The following is a 24,175-nucleotide window of genomic DNA, read 5'->3' on the forward strand; positions in this document are numbered from 1 at the left end:
CGAGTTTTGAGGTCCGCTGAGTCCCAGCTCTTGGTCTGCCCTCGTTACAAGCTAAAAACGAAAGGAGGGAGATCCTTTTCGGTTCTGGTCCCTTAGACTTGGAACTAGTTACCAGAATCACTTCGGAAAGAAGTGAATCTCCTGTGCTTCAGGAAGCTGTTAAAAACCTTCTTATTTAGGGAGGCTCTCGGCTCAGCTAGATAAGTGGTGTCGTAGGCCTCCTCTTGTCCTCTTTCACTGTGGTTTTGTTATCTGGTCTTGAGCGCCTAGAGACCTGTAGGTGAGTTGGCGCTATAGAAAACTAAGTTAACAATGAAGCTGCTAGCTGTAATCAACAAGGGTTCCATAAGGCCGGATACCTCTTCTACGAAGGACCACTTAAGGGGATTTGCTGCTACAGTGAAGCGGGAGCTGCTGCAAAGTCAGGCCAACCTTAAATGCACCTTGGGCAGCTCGACGAGCAGGTAGGTCCCGGTCTCCTCTCAGTTCCCAGAGCACTTTTAAGCCAAAAACTTTCAAGTTTTGAATTTTGCCATCTGGGCACTTTACCACCACTTGCAAGGGTCCGGGACTGGAGAGGCACCAATTGGAGGATCAGGACTCAATCATGGTGGATCCAGATGGTTGGATACGTTTCTGTCCCTAAGGCTCTGATCAGGACAGAGGCCAGCCAGCTATCCTTTGGAGTCACTCTGATAGTCGTGGGTTTAAGAAGTGGAACTGGGCTCAAGCAGCATGGCAGGCCTCTGAGTGTTAAAGGCAGGCTCCAGGCAGGCGAGCAGTCCTTCCAGGTGCAGTAAGGCAATCTTTCGAAGTACACAGCCCATCACAGCAGCAGGCAGTCCTCTGAGAGTCCTTCTGCAGGTCCAGAAAGTGTATTGAAGAGTGGGTCTGAGGGTTCTATTTATATACCTGGAGCATTCTTATAAGTAGGAGAAATTCCTAGGGAATTCTCTTCGAAGTGCTTGGAGTTTCCTGCCTCCCCTGCCTTCAGCTTTACTACATTAACAATGAGGAAGTGTTAGGTCCTTTGTGTAAAGGCAGGGCACAGCCTATTCAGCTGCAAGTGGGGCTGTGACCAGCTCCGACCGTCTATCCTGCCAGTGACACACCTAATCCCACTATTGTGTGGCTGACTGGGAGGATGAAACAAAGTTGAACGGCCAACTACACCCATTCATGTGACCCAGGAAGAGGCTGCAGGCACAAAATAGTTAGGGCATGAAAATACAAACTTTTTAAATCCGACCTTACCATTAAAGAGGTACATAAATTACAATTTCTTAGACACCAGTCACGAATTTCCTGCCTGCTCCTAAACAAAGGTTAGCACATATTAAAAGTAATAAGTGAACCCAATGTTATCCTATGGGAGAGGTAGTCCTCACAGTAGTGAAAAACAAATGTCATAGTTTTTCAGTTTTTCACTACCAGGACATGAAAATGTAAAACGGAAAAGTGCACGACCAACATTTTAAATACAATGCACTCTTACAACACAAAGGCTGTTTAGGGCCTACCCTCAGGGATACACATGTATTAACAAGTATTGACAAAGCCTACAAGTTTCGTTTATGGAAACTCTGCGAAATCTGGAAAAAAAGCCCTATGTGACGTAGCCAGATTTGACTGTGTCATAGCATTTCTATCTACTTCAAGTCATGTTCCACAACAGCTCAACTGCTGTTCAACACGTGAAAAAAAAATTGACAAAGCTAATAGATTTTGCATAGGCGAAATCTATTGGCTTTGCCAATGTTTTTCCATGGGCTGTATAACTGTGCAGACACATGGTAAATGAATAGGCAAGAAACATAAACATAAGTTACAAAAAGTATGTTATCCTTCTGGAAAATCACTGGTGAATTACATAATCTCTCCCAACAGGTTAACCAATTCTGTCCTTTCTAAAATGTTTCCCACACGCTATATTTACAGCCACAGGTCGCCAATACGATGCTACACTGAGGAGGAGGAGGAGGAGGAGGAGAAGGAGGATCTCTAGCCCGTTTCAGGGAGACCACATGCAGAAAACAACACAATATTAGCATTTTGCAAGCTATAACGTTTTGCAGCGTAATGCTGCATGCAGCTGCCCTGTCCCCCTTGTTGATTCTTATCCAAAAAGAAATTAACTGACAACAAGCACAACTCTAAGAGTGGGGAGGCTATGTGGCAAAATAAATTGAGAGAACATGCTCCAAATCTGAGCATTTCTGTATATCTGGTGAATGCCAAAAAATCCACATAGATGCAGCATAAACCTAGAAGGCATGTCCGGTGCAGCTCTGACAGTGTATGTATTCACCACACACATTCCATGCAGACTGCCCTGTGCAACGCTCACCTCTGATGTGTGACACAGCCAGGGTCTGCAAAGGCCCCTTCTAGCCAGCGGCATCGAGCACCATCCTGCTGCCTGCTTTGTTGTACTTGAACATTGAGGACCCAGCGGGAGAAGCGATGTGATAATCCTCAGGGCAAGAAACTGGTCTCCATTTTAGTTGGAAATAAAAATAAAGAAATCCATTATTTTTTCTATTTTTTAAGGAATGTTGCACAGTGGCGCTGGCTGGCTGCTGTACAACATGGCTTAAAGTTTTAAAAAAAGAGCTATGACCCGCCAGCCGTGACCGCATCATAGTGTTTGTTTTGTTTTTTAAACATTAAGGCATGCTGGTCCACAGCAGCTCCTGCAAATCAGTGCCTCCCAGACCATAGATCATATTTTATTTCATAAGTCGAGAGCTCAAAAGGTCTCTCTACTTTTGTTCAGTTATTGAACGCTCTTTGCTTTGTTTAACTCTTAGAACATAATAATGTTTCCCTGGTTTTATTTAGAGTGTACAACCCACTTGGTTGTATCAAATAAGTACTCGTGTGTCAGGTTATTACCTGATGTGAAATATATATCTTTGAAGGTGACAGTAAATGATGACAGTAACATACATGTTTGCACTTAATACAATAACATTACGTTGCTTGAAATAAACGTTACAAATAAACATAATAGACATTGCATGTATACTGAAACGTGACTGCCTATATTGTACACATCAAACATAGGCATTGTGAATCGTATGTATTATTACATGGTTTAATCCTTGTATGCCCTACTGTAATTTAGCATCGGGACATGTTGCCCTTGTGTCCTCGACCACTTTTAAGGTAATGGTAAAGGAGGTCAGAGTATTGTGATTCGTGGCTTAGCTATCTTAAATATGCTTAGACATTTGGTACTTTTTTCAACAATTGATCATGATAACTCTTGGCCTCGGTTTGAAATGTGCCGGCGCGTTTCGACCTTCGGTGTTTGACCTAGGTGTAGTTTGGGTGGAAGGTCTTCCTCAGGGCAAGGTATGCTCTTGCAGGACACATTCGTTGTCTTAATGTTTCTTAAATTACGTTTGGTTCCCAACTCGGAGGAGGCTCTATCCGTGAAGGGTGATGAGGGCTTGGTGCCTTTACAGCGATTCCTTTCTTTTCGTTGTCTTTTTCCTTGAAGTCGCAGCTATGATCATCACTCGGGGGTCCTGGGGGTAGTGGCTTGTTGGCAACTCCTCTCGGTGGTTGCGTTAATCCAGTACTCGGTGTGACGGCTACCTTCCCCAGCTAGCACTGCTGTGTGACCTGTCTAAAAAACATTAACCAAAACCAATAGATTCCTTAGAGGCGAAATCCATTGGCTTTCCAATGGTTTATGGTATTTTGCACTTTTATGTTGCGTGAATTCCACCTGAAGGTATTGGAGCGATTTGCTAGCGCCCCAGTAACATTACACTCTGTCGCATTCATTTATTCTTATGGGCAGAGGGGAGATGAAGTCATTTATCCAGAATCACAGAACGTTGAGTAGATGCCGAGACTCGAACACGGTTTCCCGATTCCAAAGAGACAACAATGACCATATCATAAAAACCTCTCACTTTCTGCACCTGGTGTGATTTGGAATTAACTGCACATTTTTTTACAGTTCTAAATATTGCTAAAAAAACAAGCAGACTAACTGAAGATTTTCAAGAGCCTGTGATGGTCCAATCGTATTTCATACTTCACATAAATATGCACAAACACAGACATCTAGCTGTAAAGTCAGACCTAGATCTCTTCCCTGGGCAGGCATCCAGTTCAAACTGTACCCACGAAGCAAGGATTTGATATAACCGAGCCCTGTACAAATAATGTATTAGCTTTTGCTCTTAGAACGAGGCTGGGCTCTGGTTACAAAGCAAACGTGTTCTTAAAATAGTGTTGGCTAAGCACACCAATGAGTGATGTCAGATAAACAAGGAAGGGAAAAGCAGTGACTGTGTGAGGTGGAGGGGAATCTGTGGGTGATGCACCAACGGGATGTGCGAGTTAGCAATTAGCAACGGGAGGGAGGTGCAACACTCAATGTAAAAGAAAGAACAAAGCTCAACCCTCAGTATAAAAAAAACAACAAACAGCTTCCTAAGCTAAACGCTCAGTCTAAAAATATGCGGAGATCTCAGACCAAAAAGAATAAATGTTCAAAATATTCCAGTACAATATTTTAATTAGTTGGGAGCACAGCAGCACACATCACATGCAGTTGGCCAACACCTTGCTCGTAAAGAAAAAATGTGGTGAAAAAGCAGATGAAAGGTTAAAAAGGAGCCTTAGGCCAAGCTCCACTAATAAGAAAAACACACAAAGAATAACAGAAAATAGCATGCTATAGTCAACAGAAACCAAGGAAAACAAAGTGGCAATCATACTAATGAATGCAAAGTAAGGGCAGGCTGTAAGTCCCTTTTAAGATGTATATTGATACCACTTTACTAGGGACTTATACAAAAATGTAATATGCCAATCAGACGTAAGCCAGTTCTACTAGTTTTAGAGAGTGAGCACAAGCACCTTAGCACTGCTTAACAGTAGTAAAATGGGCTACGGCCAGCAAAAACGAATTCAAGAAAAATCAGGGGGCAAAGGCAAAAGGTTTGGGGGAAACCACCCTAAAGCTGACAGGTCTAAACCTGTCCAACAGTTGAACAGTTAGTTTTACAATAATGTTATATTATACAATGGGTCTGTGTAAATTCTGTCATAGTGTGCTGGCCCCACTACTCGTTTGGCTGAGGGGACAATGAAAGCCTACATTTTCCAGACTAGTGGGTAAATATCCCTGCTTAATCCTGCATAAGTTCCCCTCGAAAAGAAAAGAGTGGAAAGAGGACATCATGACAACAAACGGAGAGCAGATAGTGTGTAAGCTGCAGACCCAAAGACAGAACAGACTGATGCTGTGCAGAGAGGTACAGAGAAGCCACTTATTGCTGTCACGATGTTCTGTTTGTGCCTCCCCATTTACTGGTGGGCAAACTCCTGAACCCCATACAGCTCCTAGTGAGAAACTGCTCCTGCCCCGACTGCTAAATCCCTGGTCTTCCCTATTTTATTGTAAGGCGCAGATTGGAGGTATTTGTCTTAACTCAACAACCTTACTTGTGTGATACTGATTTCTGGAAGAAGTGATACTTATTGTAAATACATTGGTGGAATTTCCTCCAGCAGTCGCACTGATTCTGCTCTGGATTTAGTACTTCCACCAAAAAACAGGGACTTTCCAGTACTGCCCAATTATAAACCAGCGGCCAGATTCATCAATGTCCCGTTTTGCGAGTCCTTAATAGCGATTATTAAGGAATCGCTATTAAAGACTCGCAAAACGGGATTCAAGTAGAAATCGGCAAAAAAAATTGCGATTCCTACAGCTTCCTTATTTGCGATCAGCAAATTGCTAATCGCAAATAAGGATGCGATTTCAAGGGTGCCAGGGTGTCCAAAGGACACCCTGTAGCACCCCTGAAATGTCAATGTAGACTGATGTTGCGCACACACATGTCCAAAGGACATGTGTGTGTGTAACAAACAACTTAGAAAAATGCACTAATGTGCATTTTTCTAAGTTTTCGCTATTTACCACAAAGTCAGACTTCGCGGTAAATAGCGGTAAAAAATAGCGAATTCAACATTTTTCAAAGGTTCATGAATAGCATTTAAGGAATCTCTAATTGAGATTCCATAAAATGCGATCGCAATTTGAGAATTCGCAATTATTTGCGATTTTTCAAATTGCGAGTTCATGACCCATTTATGAATTCCAAATGGCATTTTTTGCTGGCGCAAACGGACGAATTTTGCGATTCGCACCGTTTGCGCTCGCAAAAATGCTTGAAGAATCTACCTGATTCGGCCAGATTCATCAATGTCCCGTTTTGCAAGTCCTTAATAGCGATTATTAAGGAATCGCTATTAAAGACTCGCAAAACGGGATTCATGTAGAAATCCCCCAAAAAATTGCGATTCCTACAGCTTCCTTATTTGCGATTAGCAAATTGCTTATTTGCGATTAGCAATTTGCAAATCGCAAATAAGGATGCGATTTCAAGGGTGCCAGGGTGTCCAAAGGACACCCTGTAGCACCCCTGAAATGTCAATGTAGACTGATGTTGCGCACACACATGTCCAAAGGACATGTGTGTGTGTAACAAACAACTTAGAAAAATGCACTAATGTGCATTTTTCTAAGTTTTCGCTATTTACCACAAAGTCAGACTTCGCGGTAAATAGCGGTAAAAAATAGCGAATTCAAAATTTTTCAAAGGTTCATGAATAGCGTTTAAGGAATCTCTAATTGAGATTCCTTAAATGCGATCGCAATTTGAGAAATCGCAATTATTTGTGATTTTTCAAATTGCGAGTTCATGACCCATTGATGAATTCCAAATGCCGTTTTTGCGGGCGCAAACGGCCGAATTTTGCGATTCGCACCGTTTAAGCTCGCAAAAATGCTTGATGAATCTACCTGCAGGTCTTTAGTTTGTAAAAGATATCGTACTTCAGTTTTACACAAACTGAGTGGTGATTAAAATAGAAACTTTCCATGGAGATAATATGATTGGAAAACAGACACGAGGATTAAATATCAATTTTGCTAAGAGGTGCAAACCTAACATGGTTAGGTGATTCGTTCTTAGCTCATTTTGTATGGAAAGTCAGTGAACCACTGGACAGTGTCTAGACTTTGGTGAGTATGGTTTAAAGTGAAATTCAAATGGAACCCAATTGACATGTGTTAAAAGCACACCGCAGAGGCACATAAAGGTATAATACTGAAAGGCAATTACACTATTGTAATGTTTTCCAAAGCTCAGCTATGGTGACATTTTTATTTTTTTAAATCAAGGTCCTTGGTCCCGAATGCAAGACCAAGCTGCCCTCCTCTGTGAGAGATCACATTCATGTTTTATAGGTGTTGCTCATTCACTAATTTGTGTGCAGAACATTCATGGTGAAGCAGAACCAGGAGCCTGGTATTACTATGTATATAAAGGTGAATGTGGCCTTCCCGATCGATGTTCCATCTGTAGGTTGGGCTTGAGCCAGTGCATGCGCTGTTGCTCGTGAGGTGTGCTGTTTACTTACAATGGGCAAGTAGCCCCATCCCTTACAATTGGATTGTTTCATTGTCATTCTGAATTGATGTATATTAGGTGATCAGCGCATTACACTCTATTGCTTTCTGTTTGGTTTGCCCCTCCCTGAAACATGGCCATAGAACCTGTGAGTCCTTCCACAAGCTACTTTTCTCTATGCCTTTGACATTTGTTTACAAACAGTTTTAGCCTCGTAGGCATACATTGACTGATAGTATTTCTTTGCCAGACGCACATGTATACTTTAAACTCACCTGTACGTCACTCTCCTCTACCCTATTCAATGCCACTCCATGCAATGGCACTCTATGTTACTCTACTCAATGCCAGACTACTTTACACCACTCCACTCTACTCTGTGCCACTCTATTACTCTCAAACCCACTCTATGCCACTCTACACACCCACTCTATCCCACTCTACACCACCTCACTTAATTCCTTCCAGGCAACTCTACTCCAGGATACTTTACTCGAGGCCACTCTATGCCACTCAACTTCACTCCACTCTATGCCACTTCACACCCACTCTACTCTATGCCACTCTACAGCACTGTACTCAACATCACTCTGCACCACTCCACTCTACTCTACTCCACACCACTTTACTCCACTCTACTCTGCACCACTCAATGCCATTCTACTTTGCAGCAATCTAGTCTATGACACACCACGCCACTGTGCTCTATGACACCCCACTTGCCATGACTCCAGGCCACTCTATGCTAGTTCAATCTACTGCATGCCACTCTTTGCCACTCTACTCTCCCAATGCATGGCACTCTATGCCTCCCTATGCCATTTCACGCTACATGACTCCTGTCTAAGCCACTCCACACCATTCCACTCCATATAATGCAACTCCATGGCACTTTATGTCACTCTACATCACTCAAGTCAATACCACTCTATATTACTAAATTCTTTGCCAATGATGGAGCGAGGTGAAGACACAAAATTTTGTATACCCCTCGTGAAGTCATTTCCTCATAACTGTAACCTTTATTAATTGTGTGGTTTGGTATACTAATCAACGTAGTATAGAATGCACACATAAATACACGTGGGAATATTAATCTGCTTGCATGGAAAAATATAACTGACTAATTTAGTAATGTTGTCATGGTGTTTACTAATGCAAAAGCTTTAAATTAATCGAAAGCATACCAAGCATATGTGTTGCTTATTTGCTAGGTAACAACTAACAGGGAAAACCTTAGCATGGGGGAGATAAACAGAAGAGTTATATTTCAATATTTAACATTTATTTGTGTTTGTTTCTATGATAGTTCCCGTTCTGGCCTGTGAGGCCTAATTTAAAATGGAAGTTTTCTGTATACTCCGAAAGAAAGATGTATTGCGCATGTGCAGCTGAAACCAAGAGTGAATGTGAGCTGCCTGTGCCTGAACAAAGAGGTTCAAGGACAACATGCTCCAAAAGTTCAGATGACTGCCAACAAATATGGACGTCTCTATTGTAAATCGTGGGAAAGGAACTCAATATTGCCAGTCGAGGACGTGACTAGGCCGGACATTCTTAAAACAAAGAACTCTTTAATTTCAGCTGATGCTACAGAAAATGAATATTAGAATGATGAGGTGTAGTTCATCCACCCTCAAATTGTCCAATCAGGACTTGAGTTTGTACTGACATTTACTTTTGTAGATAGATAAAGTTAGTGAAATAGGGTATAAAAAGACATGACTTTTCTTAAGAAAAAAACTCTCTTTCGATTTCCTCCTGCGATGCTGTCGGAATGCTGATTTTCCTGAGATGTAAGACTTGGAATACATTTTCTATTTTTCTTTGAATGAGAACTGAGTTTTAGTTGAGGTTATTAGTTAGGGAAGTTAGGAGAAAATGAACTTTGGGAACTATCTGTCCTTTTCTAATACTTGTGTCTTAATACCTAGAAATTATAATGTCTATTTCTGAATCTTTGAAATAAATGAATATAACTGTTTGGGATAAAACTTTTACTCTTGGAAGGTTATTTTCGAATAAAGAAATAAATAAAGTGAATTAACTGTTAGACATGCTAAACCCTGCTTTGACTAAAAACTGGATAAATGGAGAATTAAGCTGGTCTTGTATTTTCCGTAGCCTAATTTTTACTAGCAGATCCATTGACCATAATGGTGGTGTGTCCGAATAAATATCTCAAAGATAAACCATGGTAAAATTGATTAAACTGCAGGCGTAAATAGTATAAATATTTAGTTTTGATTTAGACACTCCGCTATGATCCAGCAGCTCTCCTTTGAGTCTCACCAATCCATGAAGTAGAATGAAAGTGTGTATGAGTGACTCGCAGTGTCATGGGCCCCACTGCTGAGTAATGTATGATTTGGTACTTCAGGGAAGGGTGATATGGTTTTAGAAAACATTTCCGGAGTAGCATTACCAACATTCTTCTCTATTCCACTCTACTGTACGCCACTACACTCTGTGCTACTCTATGATACTCCATTCCACGCCACTCCAGTCAATGCCACTTTACTCCACTCTCCTCTACGTCATACCACTAACTTTTACCTATGCTGAACAGCTGCCACTCTGCTGCATAACATGGCTAAAAGACATTGGCAAAGCCTATGGCTTTGACGTAGGCACGACCTATTGGCTTTGCCAATGCTTGTTATTTTTAAATACATATACTGTTAAGAGGCCAAGAAAGTGCTTATAGCGAGCACTTAATTCTTATTTTATAACTGGGAGCATGAGCACTTTATTACAATACATGGATGGGTGGATGTGATATATTTTAAAAAAATATATTTTTATTTGCAAAAAACAAATTCAAGTTAAATCAAACATACGGGTCACGTCCAAGGCTTGCAGAGAACTTATAGATACTTCAGAGAACCATCTGGGTTACAGCTTCATCAAGGTTGCATTCACCACTGCGCCTTCGGCCTGGTCGCCCCCACTGCCTACCTGCTGCCCGCTGCCTACCTGCTGATGCTGCCGCTGCCCCAGCTGCCGCAGGGCCGCCCACCAAGCCACTGCCTACCTGCTGATACTGCCGCTGCCCCAGCTGCCGCAGGGCCGCCCACCAAGCCACCGCCTACCTGCTGATACTGCCGCTGCCCCAGCCGCCGCAGGGCCGCCCGCCAAGCCCGACATCCTTTTTCCCGCCGCTGCCAGCCCGCGCCCCCGGCCCCCCCGCCAGCCGATTGGTCAGCCCGCTCCCGCCTCCCCGCAGACCCTCCCTACCGGCTCCCTCCTTATGACGCCCCCGGAGCGACCGCGCAGCGGACGCGCGCAGCGGGAGCACCGATTGAGCGCCAAAGGTAAGCCCGTCTGCGCCCGTCCGCGCCTGGACCGCGCCCAGTGCCAGGACCCCTGGCCCCCACCGACGGAAGCCGACCCGACGGACCTACGACGCCACCGAACTCAACGCACTCAACACCGGCCGAACCCCGGGCTGCTACCGAGCCACACCGAGACGCACCCACGGACCCTTCAGCTGCCACACCTGCAAGTTCACCTGCAACCGGACCCACGCCACACCAGCACCCACCAAGCCGACCTCCAGCAGCACCCACCTGAAGTGCATCCTGCTCAACACCGGCTCCGTCCACAGACACGCCGTCGAGCTCTGGAACCTGCTCGACACCACAGCCCCAGACGTCGCCTTCCTCACAGAAACCTGGATGAACGCCTCCTCAGCGCCCGACATCGCCATCGCCATTCCAGACGGATACAAGATCATCCGGAGGGACCGCGTCAACCAGACAGGAGGAGGCATCGCCATCATCCTCAGGAACACCATCCGCATCACGACCAACGCTGACGACGCTGACGACACCCTCGCACCCGCCGAACACCTGCACTTCCAGATCCACGTCAAACCCAAGACCACCCTCAGAGGCACCCTCATCTACAGACCCCCGGGACCACGCACACAATTCAGCGAGGACATCGCCGACTTCATCAGCCCACACGCCCTCCCCTCCGCCGACTACATCCTCCTCGGGGACCTCAACTTCCACCTGGAGAACAACAACGACCGCAACACCACCACCCTGCTGGACAACCTCGCCAACCTCGGACTCAAGCAACTGGTGACCACCCCCACCCACTACGCTGGACACACTCTCGACCCGATTTTCTCCTCCAGCAAGGACATCGCCTTCAGCCACGCCACGGGGCTCCACTGGACGGACCACAGCTGCGTCCACTTCAGCTTCAGAAGAACCACGCTCCACCATCACCAGCAACAGGCTCCCCGCAGAAGCTGGAACAAGATCACTGCAGACCAGCTCGCTACTTCCCTGAACAAGAACCCTCCCACCAGCACAACGAACCCCAGCCAAGCAGCCACCAACCTCACGAAATGGATCAGCGACTGCGCAGACGACCTCGCCCCGCTGAAGACCCCGCCGAGCAGACCCGGCAGCAAGAAAGCCCCATGGTTTAACGACGACCTCAAGAGCTCCAAGAAGAACTGCAGAGCACTCGAGAAAACCTGGCGCAGAGACCCAACACCGGACAACATGACTGCCCTCAAGCTCGCCACCCGAAAACACCACCACCTGATCCACGCCACCAAGAAAACCGCTTTCAAGGAACGACTGGACAACAACGCACACAACAGCAAGGAACTCTTCAACATCGTGAAAGAGCTCTCCAACCCCAACGCCGGAAACAACGACATCACCCCTTCGCAAGACCTCTGCAACTCCCTCGCCTCCTACTTCCACAACAAGATCGCAGATATACACAACAGCTTCAGCACTCAACCGACGCACGCCACGACCGAACCACCGCCCCCCACCACCACCCTCCGCGCCTGGACCCCGATCAGCACCGAAGACACCATCCACACGATGAACTCCATCCACTCCGGATCTCCGACAGACCCCTGCCCTCACCACGTCTACAACAAGGCCGACACTGTCATCGCACCCCACCTGCGGGACATCATCAACACCTCCTTCGACACCGCCACCTTCACGGAGAGCTGGAAGCACGCCGAACTCAGCGCTCTACTCAAGAAACCATCAGCAGACCCAACCGACCTCAAGAACTACCGCCCCATCTCGCTGCTCCCGTTTCCAGCCAAAGTCATTGAGAAGACCGTCAACAAGCAACTGGCCGCCTTCCTCGAGACGAACGGATCCCTCGACCTCTCGCAGTCTGGCTTCCGGGCCAACCACAGCACCGAGACCGCCCTGATCGCAGCCACCGATGACATCCGAGCCCTGCTCGACAATGGAGAAACAGCGGCCCTCATCCTCCTGGACCTCTCCGCGGCCTTCGACACTGTCTGCCACCGTACCCTAGTACAGCGCCTCAGCAACGTTGGAGTCCAGGAGAAGGCACTGGAGTGGATCACCTCCTTCCTCGCCGGAAGGACACAGAGAGTCCGCCTCCCCCCGTTCAGATCGGAAGCCACCGAAGTCATCTGCGGCGTCCCTCAAGGCTCCTCGCTCAGCCCAACACTCTTTAACGTCTACATGAGCCCCCTCGCAGCCATCGCACGCCAATACAACCTGAACATCATCTCCTACGCCGACGACACCCAGCTGATCCTCTCCCTCACTAACGACCCCGCCACCGCCAGAGCCAACCTGCACGAAGGGATGACAGACGTAGCCAAATGGATGTCGGAAAGCCGCCTGAAACTGAACTCGGACAAGACGGAAGTCCTCATCCTGGGATCCTCACCCTCCGCCTGGGACGACTCCTGGTGGCCCCCCGCCCTGGGCAGCGCACCCAAACCCACAGACCACGCACGCAACCTGGGCTTCATCCTGGACTCCTCCCTCTCCATGACCAGACAAGTCAACGCCGTCTCCTCGTCATGCTTCAACATCCTGCGCATGCTACGAAAGATCTTCCGATGGATCCCCACCGAGACCAGGAAGACGGTCACCCAGGCCCTCGTCACCAGCCGTCTGGACTACGGCAACTCCCTCTACGCTGGAACCACCGCCAAACTCCAGAAAAGACTCCAGCGGATCCAGAACACCTCAGCACGACTCATCCTGGACATCCCCCGCCGCAGCCACATCTCCGGACACCTGAGAGACCTGCACTGGCTCCCGGTCAACAAGAGAATCACCTTCCGGCTCCTCACCCACGCACACAAAGCCCTACACAACCAAGGACCAGGATACCTCAACAGCCGCCTCAACTTCTACGCTCCCAAACGCCAGCTTCGATCGACCAGCCACGCCCTCGCCACCGTCCCCCGCATCCGAAGAGCCACCACAGGAGGAAGGTCCTTCTCCTACCTGGCTGCCAAGACTTGGAACTCCCTTCCGACCCACCTCCGCCTGACCCAGGACCACCTCGCCTTCAGGAAGCAGCTCAAGACCTGGCAGTTCGAGCAGTAGCGGACCCCCCCCCCCAGCGCCTTGAGACCCTCTGGGTGAGTAGTGCGCTATATAAATGCTATGATTGATTGATTGATTGATTGAATTTAGGATAAATAGCAATTACTATGATTTCAAATCGGCCAGCTCTTCGTCACGTGCAAAACAGGGAGGCTCACAGATATTCCCCCTATATTCGTTCCAATTAGTCCATATTGCCACCCATTTCCGCGGGCACCCCGAGCCACATACACAGTCTTCTCCTGTACCATGCTCCAATCCATATCCTTTTTCCAAGAGCCCTGAGTAGGTGGTGCCTTCGCCCCCCACAGTCGTGCAATATTTCGTTTAGCGATCGCTAAACCTAGTGTGACCCACAGTTTCCCTTTAGGTGAAAGGCCTGATGGCTCCCATATATTGAGGAGACACCTCTTCGCCTCAGGTCGCAGCTCCACTGCCCACACCTCCCTCATACAATGCAACACCCGGGACCAGTAGGCCTGTATCTCCTGACACTCCCATATTATGTGCAGGAAGGTGCCAGGCTCCCCACACCCTCTGCGGCAGAGCCTATCCTCACTACAGCCCATCAGAACCAACCTCGTACCAGACATATAAACTCGGTGCAGGATTTTCAGTTGGATAAGGCGTAGTTTGGCAGCTATAGCTATCTTTCTGGGGGATGCCAGTTCTTCACTCCATTCCTCGTCATCAATTACGAGTCCATCCGCCTCCCACTTTCTCCTTAGGGCCCTCAGCAGGTCTGGAGTGTGGTGTATGAGTTTGTTGTACGTTAAGGAAATGGCTTTCTCCGGGAGGTGGCCATCTAGCAGCCTGTCCTCCAGCGGTGAATACTCTGCGGGTTGGGTCCCCGGGGGGATGTTAGTCTGAAGTGCATGTCTGACTTGCAAGTAGCGGAAATGTTCTGTCTGGGCCAGGTCATATGTCTGCAGTAGAGTGTCAAATGATACTAACCCGGTCGGGCCCCATTGGTCTTTAATTTGCGAAATCCCAATCAGGTCACAGTTCCGAAACCCTTTGGTTCGCCGAAGAGAGCCTAGTCGTTCCGAGGCCCAGAGCGGTGTTGCTAGGGTAAGTTTCCCTGCCCACCCCAATCTCTTCTGTGCTGTGTGCCAGACTTGGACCGAGTGTTTGGTGGGGCCCGTGAGACGATATCTACCCGGTCATGAGTAAAGGGCTATTTCGTAGTTGCCCCCCGGCAGGAGCCACTTCTCCATCTCGTATACCGGGTCATTCCCCGCACTGTACGTGCTCTGGTTGATGGCCGAGAGGTGTGCCGCCCAGTAATATTTCCTAATATCGGGAAGTGTATACCCACGTCAAACCATCCCTGTATTGTTTTTTTGCAGCGATAAACGGGGCAATCCATTCCAGAGGAGGTCCTGCTGAGCTGTCTCAATAGCAGCAAAGTATCTCTGGGGTACCAAGTCTGGGTAGTTTTGGAGGGCATAAAGGAATCTTGGCAGCGCCATCATTTTAAACAGCGCTGCCCGTCCCAGAAGGGACGGAGGGAGGGTTTTCCATGTGGCCGAGTCCCTCTGGAGCTGCTGTAGGGGCGGCAGAAGGTTCCGCTCCAATCTGAGGGTCAGGTCCTGAGTGATAAAAACCAAGTATGTGAATCCCTCTTCTGCTATTTCCTCCGAGAAGTGGGGGAGGGTCACCCTGAAGGATATACAGCAGGGATTTAACCCAGTTAATACTGTAGCCGGAATATTCGCCAAATTTAGTGAAGATATCCAATGCCCTCACAATGGATGCACCCGGTTTAGTAAGGTAAAGGAGGATGTCATCCGCGTAGAGAGAGATTCTATCCTCCCAACCTGCTGCCCATCGTATCCCCGCCAGGGAAGACGTGTGCCGAATCCAGGCGGATGTGATATTTTAACGTTCAATGGGAAGCAGCCCCATGTTCTCATTAGATATCACTAGCATTCATTAGGACATGTGGAGGCCTAGCCACAGTTAAGAAAGTAATTGAATGCACAACACCACCTAAAGCAAAAGTGCCTAAAAACAGTTAAACATGCGGCACATTTACACACATAAAGAAACCCTAACTTTAGACTACGTGCGGAATGCCTACTCTTTGCAAATAACCCATCCATAATTAGTTAACTTTTTTATGTCAAGGAAACAGGTGGCTAGAAACCTGCCATGACCTAAAGAAAGTCTGACGTGTGTGTGGTGTAATATGAAATATTTGCTGAGTGCAGAATAACAAGTAGTGCCGTCTGTCTCTCTACCCTGGGCCAGCTCTTGTCTCACGCCCAGGCCCTCAATGAGAGTAGAGATCAGAGGGTCAAGGGGTGCAAACAAGGGCACTGGTACTCCTGAAGCCCTTCCGGAGAATGTGTGTCCAGTAAGTTGGGGATGTTACCCTATATCGTGTAGACTTGGAAGGGGGATTCTGGACCCCCTTCCGGGGCAAAGTGTCTTGTGTTCAGTAAGCTGGGGCCTGCTCCTTAACTTGTCCACCATGACACAACTAATACTGAACTACCGGCACAGCGACACAATGCTCACAAACAAATAAAGCAAGATATATCAGTAAGATACGTAGATCTACAGACACCAACAGTTTTAAGAATTGGGAAAAATTATTAAGTTCTCAAATTAGAATATAGAGAACAAAATAAAAGAATTCAAAGATATACCCAAAAGAGATTTAACCCAATGATCAAATTAAAGTTAATAAAAACCAGATGTTGGAATTGGGGAACTGGTTGACAGGGGTATGAACTCTGGTCAAACAGCCACCGCAATCCTAGTCAAGATAAGGGGCAGTGTAAGATCCTTGAGTTGGACAAAAGGATCACGCAAAGCAGGTTTTCTTAAAGTTCAAATCCAAGTTTTATTTTTAAGCAAGAGGTAACCCATCCAAGTGCTCAGCCAGACAGGTATCACAGTTACAAGCAATTCAAACAGTACATTCCAATTCTAGGGAAACCAACAGTGGAGTGGAATACCAGGTATCCATGGTATTAGAACAATGAGTGAGAAGGAGGCAGGATGCCACAGGCAGACAAACCCTAAATTAATCCGTGCTCACCCTCTGGTAGCTTGACACAGAGCAGTCAAACTTAACTTGGAAGCAGTGTGTAAAGTATTTGTGCAACACTAGAACAGTAAAAACACCACACAAAAAGATACCACACCAAGTTAGAAAAATAGATCAGAATAAATAAAACAAGACCAAAACAACAAAAATCAAATTAGTAAAATTATAATTATTGATTTTTTAAGTTTATAGTGAAAAATAGCACTAAGAAGCACAAAGCGCTATAGGGGACATCTGGTTGCATCAGACCAGGACAAAGTCACAAGTTCAGGGCGACTGTGATGGAGCGCGGGTCAAATTGAATTAATTATGATTCAAATGCCATTTAGAGACACTGAGGAACTTTGAATCATAATTAATTTAATTTGAGGGAAATGAAATGAAAACTACCACCCTCTGTTTGTATTTATTGTTTCCTGTGTTTTATTAAGGAGAGGCAGAATATTTGAGAGCCTCCAGGTTTTTTGTTGATACATAAGAAATGGTGCAAGGATATGTTAGCCATTTGTTTGATGTAGTGATGTCACATGTTTAATCTTTGTTGTTTATGAATATTGATATTCATTGCATTTGTCATTTGTTATTGTGTATGTCTTTGGAATGTATTAGTGTTATTCTTTCCAAACATTTGAATTATTTGTGGAAAAAAGTACAAAATATCAATGAATGAAAAGGTTAAATAAATAAACTGATCAAACAAAAATAATTGGTGTTTGACCGTTGCTATAAAGAAACTGCTTGTCGATCCGGGCTGTGGATGTGGCCAATGTAGGTCTGAAGGCGGGCGGTCGTCCAGGAGTAAAGGGCCCGGACGTGAAGGTTTTTCCCCCTGCCACTAGCCCAAGGGGCATCATTACTATCTGCCGAGTATTTACCTGTCTCTCACGTTTTGGAGAGGCCGTAGGAGACAACATTTGTGCAATTCGCACAGTTAAGGTTGTATATCTGTCTCTGCCCACTCCATATGGTATTGGCACCTTAGTGTGTGTCATCCATGGAGTGAGGATGTAATTCTTTTGGTCCTGACGAATGCTGAGCTGATTATTGGCTCACCAGCAGAAACATGTTGACCTTTCTTAAAAATTCTTATAGGACTTGAAGGTTCAAATTAACCTAACCACATATAAGTCCGCCATCTTTTCACTGGTTTTATCAGAGTTAGAACTACCCTCGCAATAAAGATTTTTGTTTGAGGTGTAGTCCACTCTTTTTAAACTCACAACTTCATCACACTTTTGATATTTTTCACTCAAAAAAGAACCCAATGAAGACAATGGCTACCAACTTTTGTGGGTGCCTGAGGGTTCTTTTCTTTCCACTTTGCATGTTCACTTAACCTACCCCTATTTGGTTTCTTTACTTGTCCTGGTGGTATGAACTGTCATTGCTCCATGACTTATCTTTGCTTCTATTGATGCGGTCACTCTTCTGTTGTTTTCTACTATAAAGAAACTGCATCAAAGTTGAAAAGCAGTCCCACTAGTGGCATTTAATTTACAGACAGATGTAGTGCACTTTACTAGGGACTTATAAGTAAATTAAATATGCCAGTTAGGTATGAACCAATATTACCATGTTTAGGGGAGAGAGCACAGTCCCTTTAGCATTGGTTAGTAGTGGTAAAGTTCACAGAGTCCTAATACCAGCAAAAACAAGGTCAGAAAAGTAGATAAGGAAGGAGAAAAGTTGGGGGAAAGATCACCTTAAGGCTGTCAGGTCTAGCACCAGACAATATTACCTAGTTTGCAAATGCACCAGCACAGCCTCAGCATTTCAGGTTTGATTACACAACACAACGTCCAACAGCCAATCAAATCATAACTAGCACACAAAATGCAATGTTTATGACCTCAAAATATTTAAACCATTTAATAATAATACAAAAACCCATAATGTAATTGAACCACAACCCATGCTCAAACCAATTAATGACACTACATTCATAGCTCTGTCTAAATGGTAAGAGTTATGTGATATGTAATGTCATCTGTTGTGTAAGTGCATTTGTTTAATTAAGGGTGAGGTCAGGAGTACCTTATTTGGGTGTGACTTGTGGTTTGCATAGATTTTGTGTGGGTATAGATTTTAGTCAGTGATAATTTGCGAATTTTAGTGTTTCGGTTTTTTGTTTTAATACATAAAAATCACAGTTAAAGCGCAGTTTTTGTTAAGTTAATTTCTAAAGATTTTTTTAACATATGTTAATGTGCTGTAACCAAAATGTCACTTTACATGTTGTTTTTTTTCAGTTAATACTTATTAATTGCATCCTTAAGTGCTATAGTTGCACAATATGGAGTGATATAGAAATCCATATTTCACAGGGAATTGTGAAACATCAAATATTTCATGGTTCTCAAAACCATTGTGCAAAGCTATTCAGAGCTTAGCAACTGTCAAGGCTACATGAACTATGCAGGATGAAGGGCCAAATTATGTAGCATGGATGTCTCTACATCATGCATAAATATGCAAATTATGTGTAACATTCTGTGGCAGTATTATTTTTTTTCTTCGAACATAACCAAATAATATGCAGAGGCATCATCTCTACTGACTTAAGTAACTTTTTGTTTAACGGGTATCGATCAGTTATGCCTCACACCTGTTTATGTTCAAAGTTTTGACCAGAATGAGCAGCTACGACTGGAAGAGCTACTGCAGCTGGCCGACTTGCAGCTCCTGGAGGAGGCGTTCGCAAACCACCACCTGTTGGAAGATGAGGAAGATCATGAAGCCAGTGGGAAACATTGCTGTAGAAAACACCCAAGAAGAGTCCAACAGCCTGGAAACTTAACTCTGCCAGAATTTCAGAAGGTGCTTTCAGAACTGCTCGGATCTGATAGCTGGAACAATCAAATGGAAGTGTTATTTAATAAGGTAAGGATCCTGGACCATGCTTTGGGTAATGTTTATGCTTAAATGGATTTATCCTGTCCTGCTTCTGAGCAACTGAGGCGCAATGACTTAATATGTTCTCATCGAGACGCACTGTGGTGTGTAGCATCAATAAAAACATCTAACTTGATTACAGACAAAAATGTCACTCGACTCATCAAGTCCTCCTAATGTAGCTTTATCTGCACTTGATACACTAGGCCCAGCCAAGTGTGCCCTATGTATATCTCTACTTGATACACCAGACCCATTCAGTTTGTTCAAAGTATTTATGAACTTGACTCCCCAGATCAGGCTTGTCTGCCCAATATATGTGTGCATGTAATACAATAGACCCGTCCAGTCTGCCCAATGTACCTCTGTACTTGTCACATTGGCAAGTGGGTTCCAGTTTTACCCCTGCTTACAAAACCAATTTCTTTACCTGATCATAGCAGCATAGGCATTAATTTCTGAATAATCCTAAAATTCAAGATAGTTTTGATGATCAAATAACTGAATTTAATAGTTTATGAAAAAAGCATTTGGAACCTGAAAACCTACAGTCCAACGGCAGAGCTTCAATGTAGAGGATAGGCTGGGCACATAATGGGTTTGTGTAATCCCTATGCCTTCCTGACAACGAGAGACCTTCTCAACACGGCTGAATACCTTTGAAACCACAGACACATTCTCAATTACCAGTCAATGGCAGAGCTCATGTTTTACCAGGGAGTTGCCACCAGAGTGTTCTTAAGAGGGACGTTCCCACACTTTAAAGGCAAGGAACTTGCAACTTTCTTGTAAAAGCCACTCTTGCACCCGAGTTAGTCAGGTTCCAGTGTCTGTGCTTGGATGGTGGGGAAGAACATGGTGGTGCGCCACAGGGCACAACACAGATTTGGAAATCAAAATGAACTAGCTGAACTGGTGTTTGCTCATGTAGTGTGTGTCAGAAAGACATATTAGTTTTTTATGAAGGCCCTCACCCATCAACCTAGTTGGTGGCATGCTTCATCATCGGCCCCACCCGAGGCTCTGAGTGCGCCTCAGATGTGCTGCGATTACTGCTTACAGCGGAGCGGTGTAATTGTTGAGTGAGTGTGCAGTGATGGTGTGCAGGGTGGGGTTTAAAAACTGTCCTCAGGGTCCCCGTTTCCCAAGGGTTAATTTATTTGTGGGCCCTTGGCAGGGTTAAAAATAACGCTAGTGGATGTGGCTGGAGAGACTTATGGTCTCCCACATTCCTTGTGGTCAACTAGTTTCAGCCAGGCCTCGTTTAAAATCTGGCTTTCTTCAGGACCTATGTGAAAATGTGATTTAAAAAGGAGCTACATATAATGGATATGTGTTCCAATGTGTTGCACTCGCTAAGGTGCTTTAACTGTAAGAGGAGGATTTCCTCTCGAGTTGTACCTGGAAAGGAAGGTAGACAGTACAAACACGTAAGCACACACATATGGCTAAGGCTTGTATATAGTGAAATCGTAAGTGGTGCCTTAGTGAAGAGCGGAAAAGACCACCAGGGTTTGTGCGGTTTGGGTTAGCATTGTGACTAAATCACTGACTGTGTAATATATTCGCTATTGGTGCGGTCTTAACAACATTTGTGTAGCTCTGACAACTGTATGTGCGCTGCTTACTCTTAGGATTTTGAAGGTAAACTCAATGAGTCCCTGGAGGAGGTCCTGAGTAGTAATAGCGTTCTGGCAGGTAAACAAACAATAGTATGCACAATGGCTAAGGCAAACGCGAGATACGAGCAACTGCTCGGGGCTCGCTCCTGTTGGTTTCCAGGGGGTAACAGTGGGCCAGGGGCCCCCGTGAATCTCGTGACCCGCTGCTCCACCTGTTGCGGCCGTACAGGGACTCCGTTGGTGGGTTTACGGAGTTTCGGTCGGCTTTAAATGGGTTTCCCAGGCCTCAGCTGTTACTTGTTGCTCGCAGGGCGCGCCTGAGGGCGTGATTAGCGTCTGCAAAATACGTGACAAATAACACAGAAAACAGACTGCCTATGTGTTTGGGCAATGAGAAAGGGAGATTCATTATGATTTTACAAAATTCACAGTGATGTTAAGAATTGTTAAAAATGTTTGTAAAGGTGGAGCATTACAATACAGCTTTATAGTTATGTTACAACCTGCAGAGCGCCTGTCTCCCTGAACCAAGGCCAGCCGTGCATGAGTCTGATCGCCATTTGCCCACCAAAGTCTGCTTCACCTTTGAAGCTCACATTTTGGGCCAACACTCTGTAGCTTCCTGCAACGTGGAGGTAACACCTCCCTCTGTAGTAGACTACTATTGTTGCTGAGCCTGGGAGTCGTTCACACCACTCCCCAGGAGGGAAGAAGGCTGTCTGATGGCCAACAACTGTATGTGGCCACTGGACAAACTAGGCAACAGAGGGGAAACTTCCTAAAAGTTGTCTGTCTTTAAAGTGGACATTAAATATGACTTGAGCATGAAGCCGGTTTAATGCTACAAATAATTTGATGCCTTAAAGTACCCATATTAGTACTCTCATTCAGAAGTTAACTGGACTGAGGGTCAGCCAGTCACTCTGCGTTAGCCAATGAGGCTACTAACTTTTCTACAGCAAAACGACAATTTGGAAGTTTTGCTGTCAGGACATATTAAAAGTATATGTCCTACTTAACAATATACAGCTTGCTGCCTCAGGGCTCAACAGGCCTTCCTTGGGGTAGTCTTATATATATTGTTAAGGGAAGTGGGGGAATTGCCATTAGTATAAATAGCAAAGTCAAACTAGCAGTGTTAGAACTGCGCTTTACGTCTTCAGTGGTAGCCTGGGAGCCTTTAGTAACTTTGTCACAGGCTGCAGCCCTGGATGGACTCTCCAACTTACATACCCTGGGTACCTTTGCACCTGGTACTAAGGACTTAAATTAAATCTGCTTATGCCAGCTGAGGGTAGCCAATTCAACATCAAATTTGCAATTTGTTAGAACACTGGCACTGAGAACTGGTTAGCAGGCCTCAGTACACTCTCAGAATTGAAAAACCAGCAGCATCAGTCCTAATCTATGAGGGTGATAATGAAAATAGAGGCATTTCCTTACATATGCATAGTGTGTGACTACAGGATAACACTCCCACTCCGGGTAAGTATTCGCTAACCAGACAAATGGGTAAGAGTACCCGTGAAGTTGACTACAGGTTCTGTGTGTGTTCCCTCAAAGCGCTTTACCTGTTGTGTGCTGTGCATCATGATTTGCAGTGTCTCGCAATTCAAAATCAGACCACATTTCTTGAGTGGTCTGGGGTGTCTACTTTCTAAAAGTAACAGACAAGCATGCTACTCGTTTTCACTGAGAAATGCTCCTTTGTGAAATTGCTCGTACCACAAGAAGGCTAATTGCATGTTGTAGGATCAACACCCTATTTTTTAATAAAATATGTGACTGACTGACCAAGACAGTTGGTAGGCAGAGGGTCATATGGTCCTGACGAAGGCCGGTGACCCTGATTTGCACATGATGGTTTGCCGAAACATGTTGACAATAATTTTAATGATGGGAGGGTTGAAAAAAGACCAGAGAACATCAAACTGAATTTTTTTTATTCCGGTCTATTGGACCGAGAAATAAAGCATCAGAACTAATTGGGTATCCTCAAGGGAGTTTTAATCAATCCAAACTATTATAAACCTGATCTTGCTTCAACAACTGAAACCAAAACAATTTCATGCTCCACCCCTGTTGATGGCTACACAGGGAGTGTAGAAGCAGCCTATTGATGAAGCATGACACAAATAGTGGGTGAGGGCATTTCTTCCCCAACAGAAGCGATTTCTTAGAGGGTAGTTTGGTTTTCCTTCATCAGCATTTATATGTGTTCTATTTTTTAAATAGACTGCATCTTGCTTATAAGCTTTTTAAGGCCTACCTTAGGGGTGGCATATGTATTAAAAAGCAAAGATTAGGCCGGTGAAAAGTTTATTTTGCCAGGTCGAAATGGCAGTTTAAACCTGCACTACAGGCTGCAGTGGCAGGCCTGAGGCAGGTTTTAAAGTGCTACTTTAGTAGGTGGCGCAATAAGTGCTGCAGGCCCACTAGGAGCCGTTAATTTAGAGTCCCTGGGTATAAATAGTACCATTTACTAAGTACCTACAAGTACATTAAATGCGCCAATCAGGTGTAGGCAAATTTTGCCATGTTTAATGAAGATTATTTGAGACAACAAAGGTCCTTAGGACAACCAAAATAGACACTAGAAAATGAAATTATAGACCACAATAGGTACTACAACCAGACTTCCACACCCGGCCGGGTGAGGAATATTTAATTCATAGATAAAAAAGAATAGGGTGACCAACCTGTGGTCAATTATACACACTTGGGATAGGGTACAGTCCTGTACCTATCTTTACAAGGAAAGAAACAAAGTGAACAGGCAAGTAGTTTTGGAGCCAA

At 45.2% G+C, this 24,175-nt stretch overlaps 1 protein-coding gene across 1 annotated transcript in view; it reads left to right on the forward strand.

Annotated features, from left to right (window-relative positions):
- Positions 1–312: 312 nt before the first annotated feature.
- The window catches only part of LOC144769415 (cilia- and flagella-associated protein 337-like), an 817,111-nt gene continuing 793,248 nt past the window's right edge, over positions 313–24,175 (forward strand). Inside the window, exons 1-2 of the mRNA XM_078653507.1 lie at positions 313–464; positions 19,487–19,745. Coding sequence (XP_078509633.1) covers positions 313–464; positions 19,487–19,745 — 411 coding nt within the window. The remainder of the gene's footprint in view (positions 465–19,486; positions 19,746–24,175) is intronic.

This window comes from Lissotriton helveticus, chromosome 7 (genome assembly GCF_964261635.1).
Source record: "Lissotriton helveticus chromosome 7, aLisHel1.1, whole genome shotgun sequence".
Classification (NCBI taxonomy): Eukaryota; Metazoa; Chordata; class Amphibia; order Caudata; family Salamandridae; genus Lissotriton; species Lissotriton helveticus.